This window comes from Varanus komodoensis, unplaced genomic scaffold, assembly GCF_004798865.1.
Source record: "Varanus komodoensis strain SLA01 unplaced genomic scaffold, ASM479886v1 scaffold1, whole genome shotgun sequence".
Taxonomy (NCBI): domain Eukaryota; kingdom Metazoa; phylum Chordata; class Lepidosauria; order Squamata; family Varanidae; genus Varanus; species Varanus komodoensis.
The window spans coordinates 7,240,474-7,259,791 of NW_025335268.1; the positions used below are offsets into that span (position 1 = coordinate 7,240,474).

The 19,318-nt window shown below is 43.8% G+C and overlaps 1 protein-coding gene across 3 annotated transcripts in view; it reads right to left on the reverse strand.

The window, feature by feature from the left end:
- Positions 1-19,318, reverse strand: part of ENAH (ENAH actin regulator) — a 116,511-nt gene that overhangs the window by 28,900 nt on the left and 68,293 nt on the right. For all 3 annotated transcript variants that reach the window (XM_044434300.1, XM_044434206.1, XM_044434124.1), the window contains exon 4: positions 10,200-10,284. In XM_044434300.1, coding sequence (XP_044290235.1) covers positions 10,200-10,284 — 85 coding nt within the window. The remainder of the gene's footprint in view (positions 1-10,199; positions 10,285-19,318) is intronic.

Sequence of the window (19,318 nt, forward strand, 5' to 3'; positions counted from 1 at the left end):
TCAGAACCACAACTGCACCTTTACATTTTGATTATGTAATTAAGAAATAGCTTTCTAATCCAACTCTCCCTGCTCTAAAACATGCTCATATGCCTAAACACCACTAACAGGTGCATTGTTCAAGGCTCCTCATAAAGTTTCCACCTGCTTTGAATGTTTGTCTCTTAAAATGCATTAATCCATGGTCCATCCTTAGTGGATATAGCACCATATGCCTACTCAGTGGCAAATGTCATTGAGTTCTGTTGGCATTTATGCCTAGGTGAGTATAAGACTATCTAAGCACGTTAAAGGAAAATAGGAAATAATATGGTAAAGTCAGCAGTTCCTCTTTGGAATCTCTTGCAAATGAAGAATTCCCTGTCCCTCAATCATCTTCATTTTAGGTTTGCTATACCAGCCTTTTTGTGATCTCCTCACAAAGCTTCAGAATTGTTCACTGTAGAACTCTTATGAATTATTTCCAACTGGTAAAATTAAACTCATTCCAAAAGCAACGGAGGTAAAAAAAACCCCCTAGGTTACAAATTTAGACAGTTGGAAATTCACCTATCCAATTAACATTTAGCATTATTACAATATTGATACAACTGTCTGGTATTCCTACACCTTCTTAAAAAACAGCTTTAGTAGGATGTTTTATACTACAGATTTGAGTTTAATAGTTGCATATTTTTGCAGTGTTGAAGATGAAATTGCTAAATGCAGGAAGTTAGAAACATAGAGAGTCAGAAGGGGCCTCCAGGGCCATTTGTCTGACTCCCAGCTCTGCTCATATAATACCCAACATGTGGTTGTCCCATCTTTCCTTGGACACCCTCACTGATGGGACCCCCATCACCTCCCATGGAAGCCCATTCCATATCCTAGGGATTCTAACAGTCAGGAAGTACTTCCTGATATTCAACCTGAAACCTGGTTCCTTGAGCTTTGCCCCACTGGACCGCTTCCTTTTCTCTACCAGAGGTGAGAACAGGTCACAACCCTCTACTGTGTGACACCCCTTCACATAAGTTAAAGAAAGCAAGATAAATTATTTAAATTCAGACTTATCAGGGCTGATAAATCCTGCAAAATAACAACACAAAACACTAGAAAATAAACATATCTCAATATCACAACATGATCACATACACAAAATATCATACAACTTTTTGTCTAGTATGCACATTATTTTAGAATAATCCATGGGGCATCCCAAAATATATTATTTTATACTGACCTTCAGTAAAAATCCCAAGGATGATTTACATCCACTAAAACAGCCAAACACTCATAAGACTGAAAAATTATAAAAGCCATATTTGCCCAGCTGATTTCTTTTAAAAAATATGATTAAAGCCTGGGAAAATCAAATGAACTTTGGCTAGCATCAAAATGAGTTGGTTCCCTGTGGAATCTCTCTGGTGTAATTATTCACAACTAAGGCACCACCACTGAAAAGGCCCTCTCCCTGGTAGCTACCCAGTCTACCTTAAGCTACCAGGGTACCAGCAGAAGGCCCTTACTGAATTTTTCATGCAGAGGTAAACAACTACAGAGGAGCTCCTTCAAGTACTTTAGTCCTAAACCATGAAAGGTTTTAAAAGGTAAAGAGGAGAACTTTGAATTGGATGATGAGACAGTATAACTATATCCAGAGTAACAACAGCATAACTTTAACAATTTTGTCATATTATTTAAAAGTGATCCATCTTCACATTCCAGATAAATTCATTTATTAGGAGGCGCAATCATAAACAAGATTAAAATGTCAGAGAATTGTATGAAGGTGCTGGGTGTAATTTTATTTCCGAAGCAAGGTGGGTCTGGGCTTGGATTAGCAACTCAGTGGAATGTTATCCAGAACATATGCCACTCTGACCTCAGTGTAAAAAGAACTGGTCATAAATGTAACAAGACAAACCACATAATTACCACATCATTTTATAATGCAACATTTGGCTACAAAGATAAAATCATTTAAAAATTGTAAAAATGACTGATGTCATCTCACCTTTTTCTGATGGTTTTATTATTTCTACTTTAGTTTCCATGGTGTGTGTGCTTACTACTTTTTCCCTTCTCCTTCCCTCTTTCCTTACTTCCTTCCCTTCCTATTCTTCCATCCTTCCCTCTCCTCACTGTCCACACCCACAAGGGCTCCTTTGTCACCTGAGGATGAGGCAGGACTTCTGGGTTTGCTTATTTGTAAGTGGAGGTTGTCCTTTACTCAGACATTCGTAACTTGGGGGACTGGATGTAATTTAAGAATCTAGTTTGAAAATGATTTCTCTTCCCAGAAGGCATTATTCAGGCTAAAGTCAATCTGATTTACTGTGTTGAGGTGATCTGGGTAGACATACTATTATGTAAGACAAACACAATACAGGAAATGTAAATGGATCTAAGCAGTAGTGCTACTGACCTGCACTCCCTTTTCATGACATTTGGTTTTAATACAACCCTTCATTATGTGTTTTTGAGCCAACTCTCCCTTCCAATTTGGGGATAGTTTTAATTTGCAAAACGCAAACTGCCCCAAAGTGGCAAAGGCATCTTGACGTTTGGTAGTCATCTTCTGATTGTGCAGAAGCATGGCACAAGAAGCACGGTTCAAAGGCTTTGCCCAGAAATTGACAGAAAGTCAGGTTGCTTACCTGTGGCGGTCATTCTTCGAGTGGTCATCTGTGCAGTCACACATAATGGGTACTGTGCCTGTGCAGTGCCTGTTGTCGGCCAGAATACCAAAGCTACGACGGTTTTTGGGCAGGAACTCTGCACCCCTCCCCCCTGGTGCTATATAAGGCGGAGCACCCGCCATTTTCCTCAGTCTCTGGAGACCGGCAGATCGGCCCCTAGCGAAGCGTGCCATATAGTAGACGAGTCGATGGAAAGAGACTACCAACCCGTCCCTCGACACCGAATGGGGCCGGAGAGCAGGTTGTGTGACTGCACAGATGACCACTTGAAGAACGACAGTCACAGGTAAGCAATCTGACTTTCTTCTTCGTGGTCTCTGTACATCATACATAATGGGTGATTAGCAAGCTTCACTCACCGGAGGTGGGTCAGTGCCGTCATTGAAGGATGGATGAAAGGACAGCCCGTCCGAAGGAGCAATCCTGCCTAGCTCGAACATCCAACCTGTAGTGTCTGGTAAAGGTACAGGGAGTTGTCCATGTAGCAGCTTTACAAATGTCCAGCAGTGGGACGCCTGATGAGAAGGCCAAGGAGGCCACCATGGCTCTGGTAGAATGACCCCTAGGGGCAACGGGAAGATCTATCTTGGCCAGCTGGTAAGCCAGTTCAATAGTCTGTACTATCCATTTCGATAGTCTCTGACCAGAGAGAGGCGCACCCTTGTTGGGTTCCGAGTATTTGACGAATAGGCGTTTTAGTTTTCCTGAAACTCTCTGTGCGTGACCGATAGAAAGCTAGGCACCTATGCGCATTAAGGGAATGGAGAGATTTCTCTATTGGGGTGGATGGGGACAGGAAGAATGCAGGGAGCACAATGTCCTGGTTAATGTGAAATGCTGTGGCCACCTTAGGGAGAAACGCCGGGTCTGTATGCAGAACTACCTTCTCTTTGTGGAAGTTAAAGCATGGTGGGTCCACACGGAGGACAGAAAGCTTGCTTGCCCTTCTCGCTGAGGTTATGGAGACCAAGAAGGCTACTTTCCAAGAAAGCAATCTTAAATCCATCGTTGTGAGGGGTTCGAAAGGAGCTTTGGTGACTGCATGGAGAACCACTGATAGACTCCAAGTCGGTACCGACGGTTGTGTCAGAGGATGCAGATTTTGTAGCCCCTTGAGGAAGTGCCGGATGAGCGCATGAGAAAACACAGATGAACTTGACAGAGGGCCACGAAAATGGGATATAGCTGCGATGCAGACCTTGATAGAGGTAGGTTTAAGTCCAGACTGGTGCAAAGAAAGCAAGAAAGAAAGGATGTTATCGATGGAAGCCAATTCCGGAGTAAAACAGTTAGCTTCCGCAAATATGATGAAACGTTTCCACTTTGCCTCATACGACTGATGAGTGGATGGTCGAAGGGCGGACTGCAGGATGAACTCGATTTCCTGTTGAGATGATGCAGCTTCGGAGGAGACTCGAGTGAGGTCCTTCAGTACCGACTGACACTCTGGCGTCGAAACCGAGGTATCTTGCCGAAGTCTGCAAGGGTTGGCAGAGGCAGTTAGTGCAGGAGCCACACTGTAAGGTTGAGGGTGTTGAGGTCGGGATGAAGAATCATTCCCCTTCCCTATGTAATTAGATGAGGACCTCATGGCAGACGGAAGAACGTGTGTCATGATAGTCTGAGAGAGGTTGAGAACCAGAGTTGACGGGGCCACCATGGTGTAATGAGGATGACACGTGCTCGGTCCCGGGCAGCTTTCTCCAGGGTGCGGGTAATCAATGGGATTGGGGGAAAGACGTACAGGAATGAGTCCAACCAACTCACCATCAAGGCGTCCCCTAGTGAGTTCGGACCCGCTCCTGCCCTGGAGCAATAGGTTGCGCACTTCAAATTTGAAGCTGTCACAAACAGATCTAATGTCGGGGTATCCCACCAGGTAAACAAGTCTTTGCAAACTTGGTTGTCCAATTCCTGCTCAAGGGTTGAGGACATCTTCCCGCTCAGGGTGTCTGTTACTTGGTTGTGTACTCCCGCCAGATGGATTGCTGTGAGCGAAATCCCTCTGGGGATACACCACTCCCAAATATGTATGGATAGTTGAACCAACGGTACCGACTTTGTACCGCCCTGTTTGTTCAGGTAAAAAACGGTAACTGTGTTGTCGGAGGCCAACTGTACCGACTGGTTCCGTAGCATGGGTTCGAAGGATCGTAGTGCCTTGAAAACTGCCAGCAACACGAGAAAATTGATGTGATTGGACCTCTTGTGTGCTTGCCACAAGCCCTGTGTCCATAGGATGGAACAATGCGATCCCCAACCTGTGAGAGATGCATCGGTATGGAGCGAAATGGAGGGTTGTCGCTGGTGAAACAGAACGCCGACAGCAAGATTGTCGGGGTTCATCCACCAGGTCAGAGTCTGGCGAACTGAGGCGAGAGGAAGGAGATGTCGCCTTGGGGAGTCATGGAGGGGCTGGAACACCGCGTTGAACCACAGCTGGAGTGGTCGCATTCATAGTCTGGCATTTGGAACATCTACGATTGTTGACGCCATATGGCCCAGAAGTTTTTGAATAAGCAGTGCTCGAACTTGTCCGCCTTTCTGAACCCGCCCGGTTACGGAACAGAGTCTGTCCATTCGGGTCCGTGGTAAAAATGCTCGTGCCTGGACCAAACTGAGTTGCGCTCTGATGAACTCGATGACCTGTGAAGGAGTGAGGCTGGATTTTTTAGTATTAACAAGGAGCCCCAAGTTCTCCAGGACAGTGCACGTAATGTCAATGTCTGTAACAAGTTGGTCCCGAGAAGAGGAGACGATGAGCCAATCATCTAAATATGGATAAATTTGAACACCTTGTTGACGAAGGTGAGCACATATCGGAGCCATGCACTTGGTAAATACCCTGGGAGCTGTGGCAAGTCCAAAGGGGAGGACATTATATCCAAAAATGTCAGAGCCCATTGTAAATCAGAGAAACCCCCTATAAAACAGGTGGATACCGATATGGAAATAGGCATCCCTCAGATCAATGGACGTGAACCAATCTTCTCTCTCTAGCAGGGGAAGGATGTTTTGTAAAGTGTTCATGGGAATTTCTTAGTCGTAATAAAGGCATTGATGCCCCTTACATTGAGTATGGGGCGTAGGCCACCATCTCTCTTCGGTACCATGAAATATCTAGAGTAGAAACCGCAAAGTCCATCGGAATGGGAGATTAGGCGGATTGCTCCCTTATGGAGTAGCTGGGATACTTCTTCTCTAAGAATTTCCAATGGGGCGGTGTATAGTACTGGACCCGAAGGGGGGATGACATCGAACTCGATTCTATATCCAAATTCAATTATGAAAAGGACCCATTCGTCACATGTGATGGTCTCCCAAAGAGGGAATCGGCTTTGTAGCCGGCCTCATAGGGAGGGGGGAGGGGTGTAGGAGAGAGAGGATCAGTTTGTGGGACCTGTCAATGTTGCCTCTTATCAGCAGGTTGGCGGCAGCGGCCCTGTTGATAATGGGCGGCCAGTTGCATGAGGTTTTGTTGTTGCCGCTGGGGGAATTATTGGCGTGGCTGAAAACGGTGGTAAGGTTGGTATCTTGGATATCGAGATTGATGCCACTTATGACAAGTCAAGCCTGGGATTTCCATCTTTCTGGCGGTAGCCCGAGCATTATAAATATGCTCGAGCTTGCGGTCTGTGTCCGGTTGTGGAAGAGGCCCGATCCGTCGAACAGCATCCCCTCGATCCGTCTCTTGGTCTCCTCTGGGAAGTTACATGAATGTAGCCAGGCATGCCTTCGGAGAGCAACGGAGCCAACTAGAGTGCGGGAATCGCAGTCGACATGATGGCGGACTGTAGTGAGCTGTTGGATCACAAGCTGCATTGCCTCTCTTATGAAGACTCGGGCTAGGTCACGTTGTTGTTCTGGGATGAACGAGGTGATCGAATCCAACCGCTGCATCAGAAAATACTGATACCTCGCCATCGTCGCCTTGTAGTTGGAAATTCTCAAGCCCAGTCCCATAGCCGCATAAATTTGCCGCGCCATAAGGTCGATTTTTCTTCCTTCCTTGTCTCTAGGGGCCGAGTGCTCCCTGTTTTCTCACCCCTGGGAAGACTCGACCACAACAGAGTTGGGCTTCGGGTGTTTTAGAAGGAAGATAATATCTTGCTCTTTGACTTTGTACATGGATTCATACCTCCCAAATGTCGATTGAGGTTGGTCGGGAGAAGTCCATGTATAGCCTCCCGTAGGGTTGTAATTAGCGGGATGGTAATGGTGGAAGATTGTTCTTTATGGACAATATCATAGAAGTTGTCCTTGTTAATGTTGGGCTGGTGCTCAACCTCAAATCTCCAAGGCTCTAGTTAAGCGACCCATAAGTTCACTGAAGGTAGCGTAGGATTCTTGGGGAGACCCAGGTCCCTGGGTGGAGATGACTGCCGCAGGGGACGTAGAACAGTCGCCTGAGTCCTCAGAGTCTGAGTCATATGGGTACGGCGGACTGGAGGATGATTGAGCCAGAAGAGGAGGATGGCGAGAGGTCGTCAGCGCCGAAGTAGAAGCTTCAGCTCTTGTCTGTCAGGATCGATGACCATATTCCCTCAGCATGTAGCAGCCGTATGAGGGTGGGTGTCCCCAGTATTGAGGTTGTGAAGCTTCCGGCCCTTCGTAAGGCATCGGGACCCATGATCTGGCGGATTGTCCCGATGAGAGGTGATGCTGGTGGGGTTTGGCCACCGTGGTCCTCCTGGGAGCCTCCAGAGAGGATGGCATTGGAATTGGAGAGCAGGCCGGTTGATAGCACGGCAACTATCATAGAGGAGAGTCACGGATCTCTCCATCCGACATCAACCCATGAATGACAGGTTCAGGTGGATGTAACATGGTCGGGACAGCAAGCTCAACCCTTTGTGGGGATCCGGGCAGTGTGACCTGCATCAGCTCCCTCGGTGTCGGTGCCGAGGGTGTCGGGACCAATGGTGCTGTCTGGACCGACGGGGCGGTCGAATCCGAATCTCTCCATGATTCTGGAGCAGGCCTGTGCTTCCTGCTGGCCTTGCCCGACTTATCTTTTTTGGCCTTCTTCGGGATTGACGGATCCCCATGGTCGGAATGCTTCCGCTTCTCCTTTTGTTTGACCAAGGAATGGGAGGAGCGAGAGGTCTCCTCGGAAGCAACTCCACTGGATGGTGGGTGAGGGGAGGTCACCATAGAAGGGCCGGCCGACAGAGGCTGAGCTGTGAGCTTGTCAGAGTCTAGTAAGGCCTGATCCCAAAGGATCTTTCTCAGTCTATTCTCTCAGTTCTTCCTGGCCTGTGTAGTGAAGGCCTGGCAGTGCCCACATTTGTCGGTGCGATGCCCCTCTCCCAAGCAGAGGAGGCAGAGCTCGTGTGGGTCCGCTGGGGATATTTTGGCCCCGCATTTCGAACACTTTCGAAAAGCCGCGCACTGAGCCATCGAGAGGTAAGAAGAGGGATATTAAAGGTAAGAAAAAAAGATATTCACACACACACACACACACACACACACACACACACATATATGAAGGTAAAGAGGAAAGAAGTAACTGGGAAACAAGGGAAAATAACTTGGATTCAACTAGAAAAAACTTTTAAGAGAACAACAAGTAAGTTCGAGAAGACAAAGTAATGGCTTGAGGCAATGCGATCGGCGGTCGAAAGAAGACTGAGGAAAATGGTGGGCGCTCCACCTTATATAGCACCAGGGGGGAGGGGTGTGGAGTTCCCACCAAAAACCGTTGTATCTTTGGTATTCTGGCCGACAACAGGCACTGCGCAGGCGCAGTACCCATTATGTGGGATGCACAGAGACCAGGAAGAAGAACTTTAGGTACTGTTTCTGAGTACTTCTCTGGACACAGTGTAAATGACAACAATATAGAAGCTGGAGCAGAGCTTATATCTAAGGACCAAACATGGTCTTATGAATTCTAGTTCCTTGGTTTTGTAAATCTATTTCAAAGCAATACAGGAACAAAGCCCAGTGAAGCAGACAAAGAAAAACTTCAAGTATTCTGAAGGGAGTATTCAAATGTTATGAAGTCATATATCTAAAGGACTGACTATTTTTTAATTGATGAAACTTAGCATTGCTAAAGCATTTTGTTTTAAATCATTTTCACTATCTCTGAATAGTTTCATATCAGAAATTCAATCAATGGGGACAGAGGGAAAGGAAGAGAAAGATTGAAAGCACACAAGGAAATAAGCTTCAAGCTGGAGTTAAAATTAGATGTACTTTGCAGACTTAATTTAAAAATATCAATTTCTTCAGAATTCTGTGGAAGATCCCTGTACCAGTCATATTTACTCCCATCCCCATGTCATTTCCATGGAAATACCAAATTCAGAATGGCTGTCACCCTGAGTTAGATCTCAAGCCACAATCCTAAGGCATTTTTAGATGTACCCAGTAGGACCTTTAGTCTTTTGCCTTGAACAGCATAACTGTTTTTGAAAGCTCCCTTGAATTATGGGGTGGGGGGCATGGGCAGACAGGAGAAAATCAAACCCACATATTAAAGCAGTACAGGACAACTTAACTTTATAACTGTAGAAAACTGGTGTGTTGAAAGTGTTAGCTTACTAGCTTTGGTTTTTCTGAGTGTGACATCTTGAAGGTGAAGGTGAAAAAAATAGGGTTTTTTTTAAAGGAAGCAAAAGACTTCAACAGTTTCGCTTACCACTTTTACCATATGCTCTGTAACTTTTTGAAAGGAGCTACAAAAAGAAACTAATGCTTCTTTCCAGTTTAGAGTGTGCACAGTCAAGTTGGGCTTCAGGGGGCAATGCAACTATGATGGATATTTACCTGCCATCTCCAGCTCCAAAGTGAAGAGGAAGCTGGACTCAGTTATTCAGGCATTGGGCTCTTAGAACCTAAACCCCTGAGTAGTTCCAGCAAGTTTGATATTATTCACATTTAGGTGTAATGTGTAAAAAAAGGTAAAAGTTTCCCCCTGACATTAAGTCCAATCATGCCTGACTCTAGGGGGCGGTGCTCATCTCCGTTGCCTAGCCGAGGGAGCCAGCGTTTGTCCACAGACAGTCTCCATGATCATGTGGCCGGCATGACTAAACACCGAAGTGCACGGAATGCTGTTACCTGCCCACCGAAGTGGTACCTTTTTATCTACTTGCATTTGCATGCTTTTGAACTGCAAGGTTGGCAGGAGCTGGGACAGAGCAACAGGAACTCACCCCGTTGCGCACATTCGAACTGGCGACCTTTCGATCAACCAGCCCAGCAGCACAGCGGTTTAAACCACTGCGCCACCTGCAGTCCCAAGGAGAAGGATAGGGTCTTTGTATCACAAGTGCTGGCTTGGTTACTGAAGTCAGCAAAAATGGATGAACACTTCTTTGCAAATCGTACAAATAACTTTTTCAGTAAAGATTCAACACACAACACAGAGAGAGAGAGAGAGAGAGAGACAGAGAGAGAGACTGAGCTGTAGTTTCCAGTGAAAAATGAAGAGCTTTGCTACTTAATAAAACCAAATGCATATTTTCTTAATCATAATTGTAATGCTATTGTTTGTAAAGTCATACTAACCTCCTCTGGATTTCTAAATCTTCCTGTGATGGGCCATTTTGCACTTGTGGAGGAAGTTGGGCATTTTGTCGAGGCAACGTTGGACCTAGGAAAAAATAAGTTGCACACTTTTTATGCAGAAGTCATTTGTAAAGTCCAAATCAATTTATAAACATTCTTCCATTCACAATGTTGCCTTTCCAGTTATTACAAAATCCTATACAATTAAATTAATACAAGGAGTTCTGCATGTTGTTTTTCACCATGAATGTATTTCATAAATATTCATAGATTGTATATGCTTCCAAATGTTAAGCATGATTTTTTGGGGAGGCAAGAGATGAGTTCAATTACTTAAACAGAACCCTAAAAGCACAAGAAATGTTTCTTTTTCCTTCAATGTATGGAAATATTGCCCAAATCAGGAAAGCAAAAGGGAGCACAAGCTTGCACATGGAAGACTCAAGCAAACAATAAAACAAATACAGTATATTACAAAAGTGAGTACACCCCTCACATTTTGTAAATATTTTATTATATCTTTTCATGTGACAACCCTGAAGAAATGACACTTTGCTACAATGTAAAGTAGTGAGTATACAGTTTGTATAACAGTGTAAATTTGCTGTCCCTTCAAAAATAATTCAACACACAGCCATTAATGTCTAAACCGCTGGCAACAAAAGTGAGCACACCCCTAAGTGAAACTGTCCAAACTGGGCATTATTAGCCATTTTCCCTCCCCGGTGTCATGTGACTCATTAGCGTTACAAGGTCTCAGGTGTGAATGGGGAGCAGGTGTGTTAAATTTGGTGTTATTGCTCTCACTCTCTCATACTGGTCACTGGAAGTTCAACATGGCACCTCATGGCAAAGAACTCTCTGAGGATCTGAAAAAAAGAATTGTTGCTCTACATAAAGATGGCCTAGGCTATAAGAAGATTGCCAAGACCCTGAAACTGAGCTGCGGCATGGTGGCCAAGAGCATACAGCAGTTTAACAGGACAGGTTCCACTCAGAACAGGCCTTGCCATGATTGACCAAAGAAGTTGAGTACATGTACTCAGCGTCATATCCAGAGGTTGGCTTTGGGAAATAGATGTATGAGTGCTGCCAGCATTGCTGCAGAAGTTGAAGGGGTGGTGGGTCAGTCTGTCAGTGCTCAGACCATACGCTGCACACTGCATCAAATTGGTCTGCAGGACTGTCGTCCCAAAAGGAAGCCTCTTCTAAAGATGATGTACAAGAAAGCCCGCAAACAGTTTACTGAAGGCACGCAGAGTAAGGACATGGATTACTGGAACCATGTCCTGTGGTCTGATGAGACCAAGATAAACTTATTTGGTTCAGATGGTGTCAAGCGTGTGTGGCGATAACCAGGTGAGGAGTACAAAGGCAAATGTGTCTTGCCTACAGTCAAGCATGGTGGTGGGAGTGTCATGGTCTGGGGCTGCATGAGTGCTGCCGGCACTGGGCAGCTACAGTTCATTGAGGGAACCATGAATGCTATCATGTACTGTCACATATGAAGCCGAGCATGATCCCCTCCCTTCGGAGACTGGGCCACAGGGCAGTATTCCAACATGATAATGACCCCAAACACACTTCCAAGACGATCACTGCCTTGCTAAAGAAGCTGAGGGTAAAGGTGATGGACTGGCCAAGCATGTCTCCAGACCTAAACCCTATAGAGCATCTGTGGGGCATCCTGAAACGGAAGGTGGAGGAGCGCAAGGTCTCTAATATCCACCAGCTCCGTGATGTCATCATGGAGGAGTGGAAGAGGACTCCAGTGGCAACCTGTGAAGCTCTGGTGAACTCCATGCCCAAAAGGGTTAAGGCAGTGCTGGAAAATATCGTGGCCACACAAAATATTGACACTTTGGGCCCAATTTGGACAGTTTCACTTAGGGGTGTACTCATTTTTGTTGCCAGCGGTTTAGACATTAATGGCTGTGTGTTGAGTTATTTTTGAAGGGACAGCAAATTTACACTGTTATACAAGCTGTATACTCACTACTTTACATTGTAGCAAAGCATCACTTCTTCAGGGTTGTCACATGGAAAGATATAATATTTACAAAATGTGAGGGGTGTACTCACTTCTGTGATATACTGTAAATGTTTTGAAAAGCATATCTCTTAACAATGTCAAGGCCAACAATAAATAATTTTAAGTATATGAGAAGAAAGAAACAAGAAAGGCAGTTGGCCAATTGGATAATAACAGAATTAAAGATACGCTAAAGTGGAATAAGGCTATTGCAGAAAAGCTGAATTTTTTTTAAAAAAAATCTGTCTTTACAACAGAGGATGTAGAACAGATGCTGGGTACAGTTCTGGTTGTCTACCTGGAAAAAGAACATTGTGGAAAATGTGCAGAGAAGTACAATGAAAATGAGCAAGGGTCTAAAGCAGCTCCCAGTAGCTGTCACAACTACTGGGACTGTTTAGCTTAAGGAAAAGGCAAGTAACGGGAGACATGCCAGAGGTGTTTAAAACTATGCATGGTGCAGAGTAATACTAGAAGCCAGGATTGCTCCATGAAACTGATTGGTTGGAGATTTAGGAAAGATAAATGGACTTTGTCACACAACATACAGTTAAATTCATTGCCACTGGATGTAGTGATAGTCACCCTTCTGGATGGTTTTAAAAGTGAACTGGACAAATCCATGGAGGAAGAAGTTATCAATGGCTACTACTTTCATTACCAGAAGAAGTATGCCTGCATATACCAACTACCAAGGAGCTTGGGCAGGCAAAACTCTTGTATCTATTCTGCTTGAGGGAACCTGTGGACAGCTTGTTTGCTGCTGTGTAGGCAGAGTGCTGGACTGGATGACCACTGGTCTGAGCTAGCACGTTTTTCTTATGCTCTAACAAAAGAAACAGATACAGTCCTACACGCAAATCAATACAAGCCCAACATGAAGACAGTCTGCTCTTGAGACAATAACATTTATTACCCAATGTATCACTATCTAGACTAACAGTAATTCCTTCAGGGCACAGTCTTATGGGTTGCACCCCCAGTGATCATAAGCCCCCAAACATGGAGGTTTATGATCAGCCCAAGCAGAGTAGGAGATCAGGCAGAGTGAGAGGTTTTGCCTCTCTGTCCTACCTTGTATTTCGCACTAGATGAGCTTTTTTGTCCTACCTGGGGTGCATTGGAAGCAGATGGAAGAAGAGACTGAAAAAGCTTGTATCCTGGGAGAGCATATATCCTGGCTTCTCCAGTCTCCCCTCCCACTGAAATGACCTCTTTTCTAATTCAATAAGTTTTAAGTACACATAGTAGGGATGGAAATAATTTGTTTAGCTTACCTATTTATAGAAGTGTAACACATTCACACTATATGCATCCATAGTCAAACTGGAAAACAGTTAAACCTCAATATTCACATTTTTTGAAGATTCTAATCAAGAATTGCACATCAAAAATGCATGTAGTACAGAAAATGTTTATATTTCAGATAGGCAGAAACAAAAGCACTTTATCTGAGGAGAAGTTACCTGCATATTGGAAAAATGTAAACATTGCTTGTACACTTGGAGAAATGCACACAGAAATATGTACATATTTTGTGAGGACTTTAAGAAGAAAAAATGCCAACTGAGACAGAATGAACTTTGGAAAATGAGTGAAATCAAACCATGTTGTCCATCCTTAATTTTTACCCCTTTAACCCCACACTACGGCTCACTACTGAATAGTCAATTCCAATAACAACTTGAAGAAAGATGCTTTTTTCGCCTGCTTCATGGATTTATTCTGAAAAATCCCCTTATACTGATTTAAAAGCCTAGCAAATGATTTAGTTAAAGGTATGCAAGAAAAACCATTTCTCTGTAATATGTTATCAACAATTCAAAATGAATCACCAGCTGCAGTGTGTCAAATGGCAGGTCATGCGCTATGTGGTAGCTTGCAACTCAATCCAATACATGTTCTCAAAAACAAATTCCACCAAATTTAATAGCATTTACTTCCAAATCAGCATAAGTAGCCTGCGTGGGCTTTCCTCTTGTGAGGTCAGGTCTGTTTCATCCTTTCCTCCTATAAGCTTTTTAAAACATTTTTTTCTCATGTACTTGACATATATATTCAGCTAAATGTTTATTCAGAATTTTTAAAAAATCTGTCTTTTCTACTAGAAACAGGAGAGGGTGGTGTGATTGTCCCAAAAGAGCAGTAAGCATCTTGTGCAGGTAATCTGAGGAAGTTATTGCCCTTGTGGCTGCTATGACATGGCTAGCTTCTGCTGATAAGAAACGGTTGCTCCCAAGCATGATTCTTTGAGGAAGGTTGTTAAAGCTAGCCAAAAAAGTGAATACAAAGGCACAGTGATTTTATACCTCAGATGATATGCAACTTCTGAAAACATCAAGCCAGGATTATGGATCAAGCTAGATGATATACAAAATGCAATTATATGTTTTCAGTGATGGGAGTTTTCAAAAATAATTTGAATGGTAAACATTTACAGAAATTTCCAGGCTAACTTAAACAGAGTGGCTTGCATAGGATTTTTTTTTAATTTTTTTATTTTTTTGGCATGGAGACATTTTCTGACCCTTAAAACAAAGATAGAAACAAAAATCTGGGAAGCTGGCAGCTGCATAATAAAATGTTGTCCTCCAGCACAATTTTTATTTCCAAGAATACCTCTGAGCCTCTTGAGGAAATAAAATAAAAATACTGAGTGGCTGCAGCAAGTACTTTCTGGAAGCATGCCCTGCCAAACAGAAATAAACAGAAGGGTAAGCGAAGGAATCATAGGGAATATCTTGAATGGTTAAGAGGGAGTGGAGAGAAGAGAACTGTGTGCTGCGTCTTTCACTGACATCAATAGTTTACTTTCTCAAATGTGTACTGGAGGAGAAAATAGTGGGATTAAATGAATGGTTTTATGCTCTGGAACCCAAAACACCCAGATCTTATCTCTGCCTTGCACTTAATTCAGCAAGTTCCTTCCCTTTTAGCTTCACCACTTTACCTTCTTGGAAATGGGTGTTTTGTAATTAGTGACAAACATGATGGCAGTGACTCAGTGAATGATCATTCAACAGCCATTTTGTGTGAGTGTCCACAATTTTCTCTTAAAATTTCAAATAACCCACCAGCCCAATAATGGTTGGGGACTCCTGTCCTAGAAAGCGGATCTAGTGTAGCATGTTTGTTTTAAAAGTATTCAACAAACAATGCTAAAAAAACATACTCCCAGTATTTGATCAAAATATTTGAGGTGGGGAAATTAAAGTACAGTACAATGTGATAAAAAGATTACACTAGGAAGATTTTAAATTGAAATACTTACAGAAAGTGACAAAATAATAAAATTTACTTCCTTTACATTGTTTAAATGTAAGGAGGAAACACTAAAGGTATGGAAAAATGTGGACACACTGATTTTAGCAATGCAAACAATTCTACATGATAGGCTGACAGCCACTCATCCATTTTAACAGAGTTTGGCTCTCTGTCAATAAGGTTGCTTGAGGTCCTTCAGTTTTGCTATACAGATTAGTTCAATGTCACAATAAGACATATGTGTTATTTCTTCATCGCTGTTGTCGTCTTCATTTCATTTCAATACCACCACATAATTGAAGCTCTCCAGGCAGTTTACAACAGTGTACAAAACAAAATAGTAAAATACAATCCAAATATAACAAAAGCAAAACCACATTAGATGAATTTTAAATAGCTTTTAAAAATAAAAAATCAAAAGAAAAAAATCATCTGAATAATTCCCTTCAGATTTCAGGCCTCAGCATAAGGGCTGTCTTAAACAGGCACCAAAAAGATGGCAAGCTTGCCACCTGGTGGGCCACAGCAGGGAGGGCTGTCCCAAAGATGGGGGAGGGGGGATACAGGGAAAGGCCTCCCTCTTGTTGCCATCCTCCAAGCTTCCCTCAGAATTGGCACTCAGGGAAAAACCCCAGAGGTTGAGTGTAGTGATTGCAGTTGGGAAAGGCCCTCTGGTAGATATTGCAGTCCCAATCCCTGTAAGGCCAAACCAGCACCTTAAATTGTGCCTGGAATCATATGCTATATATTTAACTTTTAAATAGTCAAGCTTGGCTAATATTGCATTTACAACTCACATCCTTTCATTGTTATTATAGATTTTATGAAATAGAAAAATTTCCACAGCTAAAAAATACCAGTGGAAGATTTTCTGCTTCACATCACTGCATATTTACTTTATTTGGGTTTTTTTAAAGCAGTGTGGATCAGGTTCAAGCAGTGTGGTATCTGTGCAGGGGATACTTTCATCCATATTGTGAGCCAATGAAAACTGTCTCCCACAGCTGCTATCCACTCAGGAAAGACATTCTTTGTGTAAACAAGCAGAAGAAACTGTAAAAAAAAATTCCATCCTCAAATTCCCAATCAGATCAGCTAGCTTAGCCCTGAGTGGTTAGTTGATCTTAGTGATTAGTTGAATAGAGCGCTGATGATGTATCAATCACAGAATACAGTTATTGACACTGTAGCAGGCAACCCCAAAAAGAGGTGGGGGGAAAAACTGGCTCTCACTCAAGAAAGACAATTTTGCACAGAATATAGTTGACCAACAAAGTAATGCCAGCTATTACACTGCATAGTAGGATTAGAATTCCATTGTTATTCCTGCCTAAGAGGGCAGCTAAATTCAAAGTACTGCTGAATAAAACAGTGTTAGCTGGTCCCACATCCACATCAATCAAAAGACAGAGAAATATTATTGAGGTTCCATAATTTTGTTGCAAATTTCCCTTTGGAAGACAAATAAGAGCACTTCGTATTTTACGCAATTGCCTCCATTAGTTAATGCTGTGTTTTCCCAGAAGACCATACTAAGTGGCCAAATAATTTTAAACAAATCTTCTAATTAAAATGACTTACTTTGTTTTGAGTGACTGTGCTAATTAAGGTCTGCTGTCTTAAGAACATTAAATGACTACCCTGCTAGAAGTTGATCATACAGGAAACATCTTTTTTGCCCTGCACCTCTGGAAAACTGTTCATAATCAGAGAGGCAGACTTGTTGATAAAAGCAGGTTGCTTACCTGTAACTGATGTTCTTTGAGTGGCCATCTGTGCAGTCACACATATGGGTTCTGCGCCTGCGCAGTGCCTTTGGCCGGAAGATTAACAGCTAACGGTTTTTTGGCGGGGACTCTGCTCCCCCTCCCCCCTAGCAGTATATAAGGAGCAGAGTGACCGCCATTTTCAGTCTTTGAAAGACCGACATTCGGTTCCTTATAACATTGCACATTAGTACAAGAAGGGTAAAAATAGCGGTACGAGCTATAGGAGAGATTATAATATTTAAGTAAAAATAATCGAACCACCCATGACACCAAGAGGGGTCGGACGGTGGGTTGTGTGACTGCACAGATGGCCACTCGAAGAACATCAGTTACAGGTAAGCAACCTGCTTTTCTTCGTCGTGGCCTCTGTGCATCACACATATGGGTAAAATAACAAGCTTACCCCAACCGGAGGAGGGAGGTGTCATTATCGAAGGACAGACGAAAGTACAGCTAGTAAAGCGGGAAAGTACAGCAAAAGAGCAATCCTGTCAGGCACGGACATCTAGCCGATAGTGTTTGGCAAAGGTGCACGGGGTAGACCAAATGGACGCCTTGCACACGTCCTCTATCGGAACTCCCGATGCAAAGGCTGAAGAGGCAGCGACAGCTCTTGTGGAGTGGCCTGTTGGAGTAGACGGTAAATCCAACTTGGCGAGCTGATAAGCTAGGACAATTGTATTAACTATCCATTTCGAAAGGCGCTGAGAGGTAACTGGAGAACCCCTGTCGCACTCCGAATACTTCACAAAGAGTCTATTTGAATGCCGAAAGGATTCAGTCCTGGATCTATAGAAGGCTAAGCAGCGGCGGACGTCCAGCATATGTAAAGATCTTTCTATTGGATTCGATGGGACCGGAAAAAACGCCGGTAACACAATTTCCTGTTGCATATGGAAAGAGGTAGCAACCTTCGGCAGAAAAGACGGATCCATGCGAAGAACCACCTTTTCCTTGTGAAAATTTAGAAAAGGGGGATCCACTCGAAGAGCGCATAGTTCAGAGGATCTACGTGCTGAAGTCACTGCCACGAGGAAGGCTGTCTTCCAAGAAACAAGGCGTAAATCAATTGTCGCCATGGGCTCGAACGGTGATCGAGTTAGTGCATGTAGAACCACCGAGAGACTCCATGTAGGCATTAGGGATTTTACAGTGGGATTCAGATTATTTAAGCCTCTCAAAAATCTTTTTATTAGAGGTTGAGTAAAAAGGGAGAAACCATGTATAGCTCCTGTAGTGGGAGAGCGCTGCTATATAAACCTTTATAGATGAAGGTTTAAGTCCAGACTGATACAGTTCAAAAAGGAACTGAAGTATCTGTGAGACGGAGGCTGAGGAGGCTGGAAAAGAGTGTACATTGGCTAAGTTAGAAAATCTTTTCCATTTTGCTGCGTACGACTTCCTGGTAGATGGTCGTAGAGCAGATTCAAGAATATACTGCAGATCTGGGTGCAGGCTCTGCTGGGCATGCGTAGTTGGAATAGTAGGCGGTGCCGATATCGATGCATCGCCCCGGGTCACCGTATCCGCCATGCGGTCAGTTTCAGGGATTGCAAGTCTGGGTGACGAACTGTGCCTTCCTTCTGGGTGATTAGATACGGGAGAAGAGGGAGTTGAAGAAAATCCTCCCTGGAAACTTGAAGGAGAGTTGGGAACCACGGCTGTCGTGGCCACCATGGAGTGATCAGTATTCCTGTAGCTCCTTCGTGAATAATCTTTGCAAGCACTCTCATGATAAGTGGGATCGGGGGAAAAGCGTAAAAAATCACTCCTGTCCATGGAATCATGAAAGCGTCGCCCAGGGAGTCCTGACCCACTCCCGCTCTGGAGCAATAGGTCCTGCACACTCTGTTCCCTTGAGTGGCAAACAGGTCGATGTCTGGTCGACCCCATCGGTGAAATAACCTGTTTCGAACCCGACGGTCTAACTCCCATTCGTGGGAGCGTGACATGTGTCTGCTCAGAAGATCGGCTTCCGTGTTGTCGGTGCCCGCAAGGTGAACTGCTAGAATAGTGATACCTCTGGGTATACACCAGTCCCAAATCTGCATGGC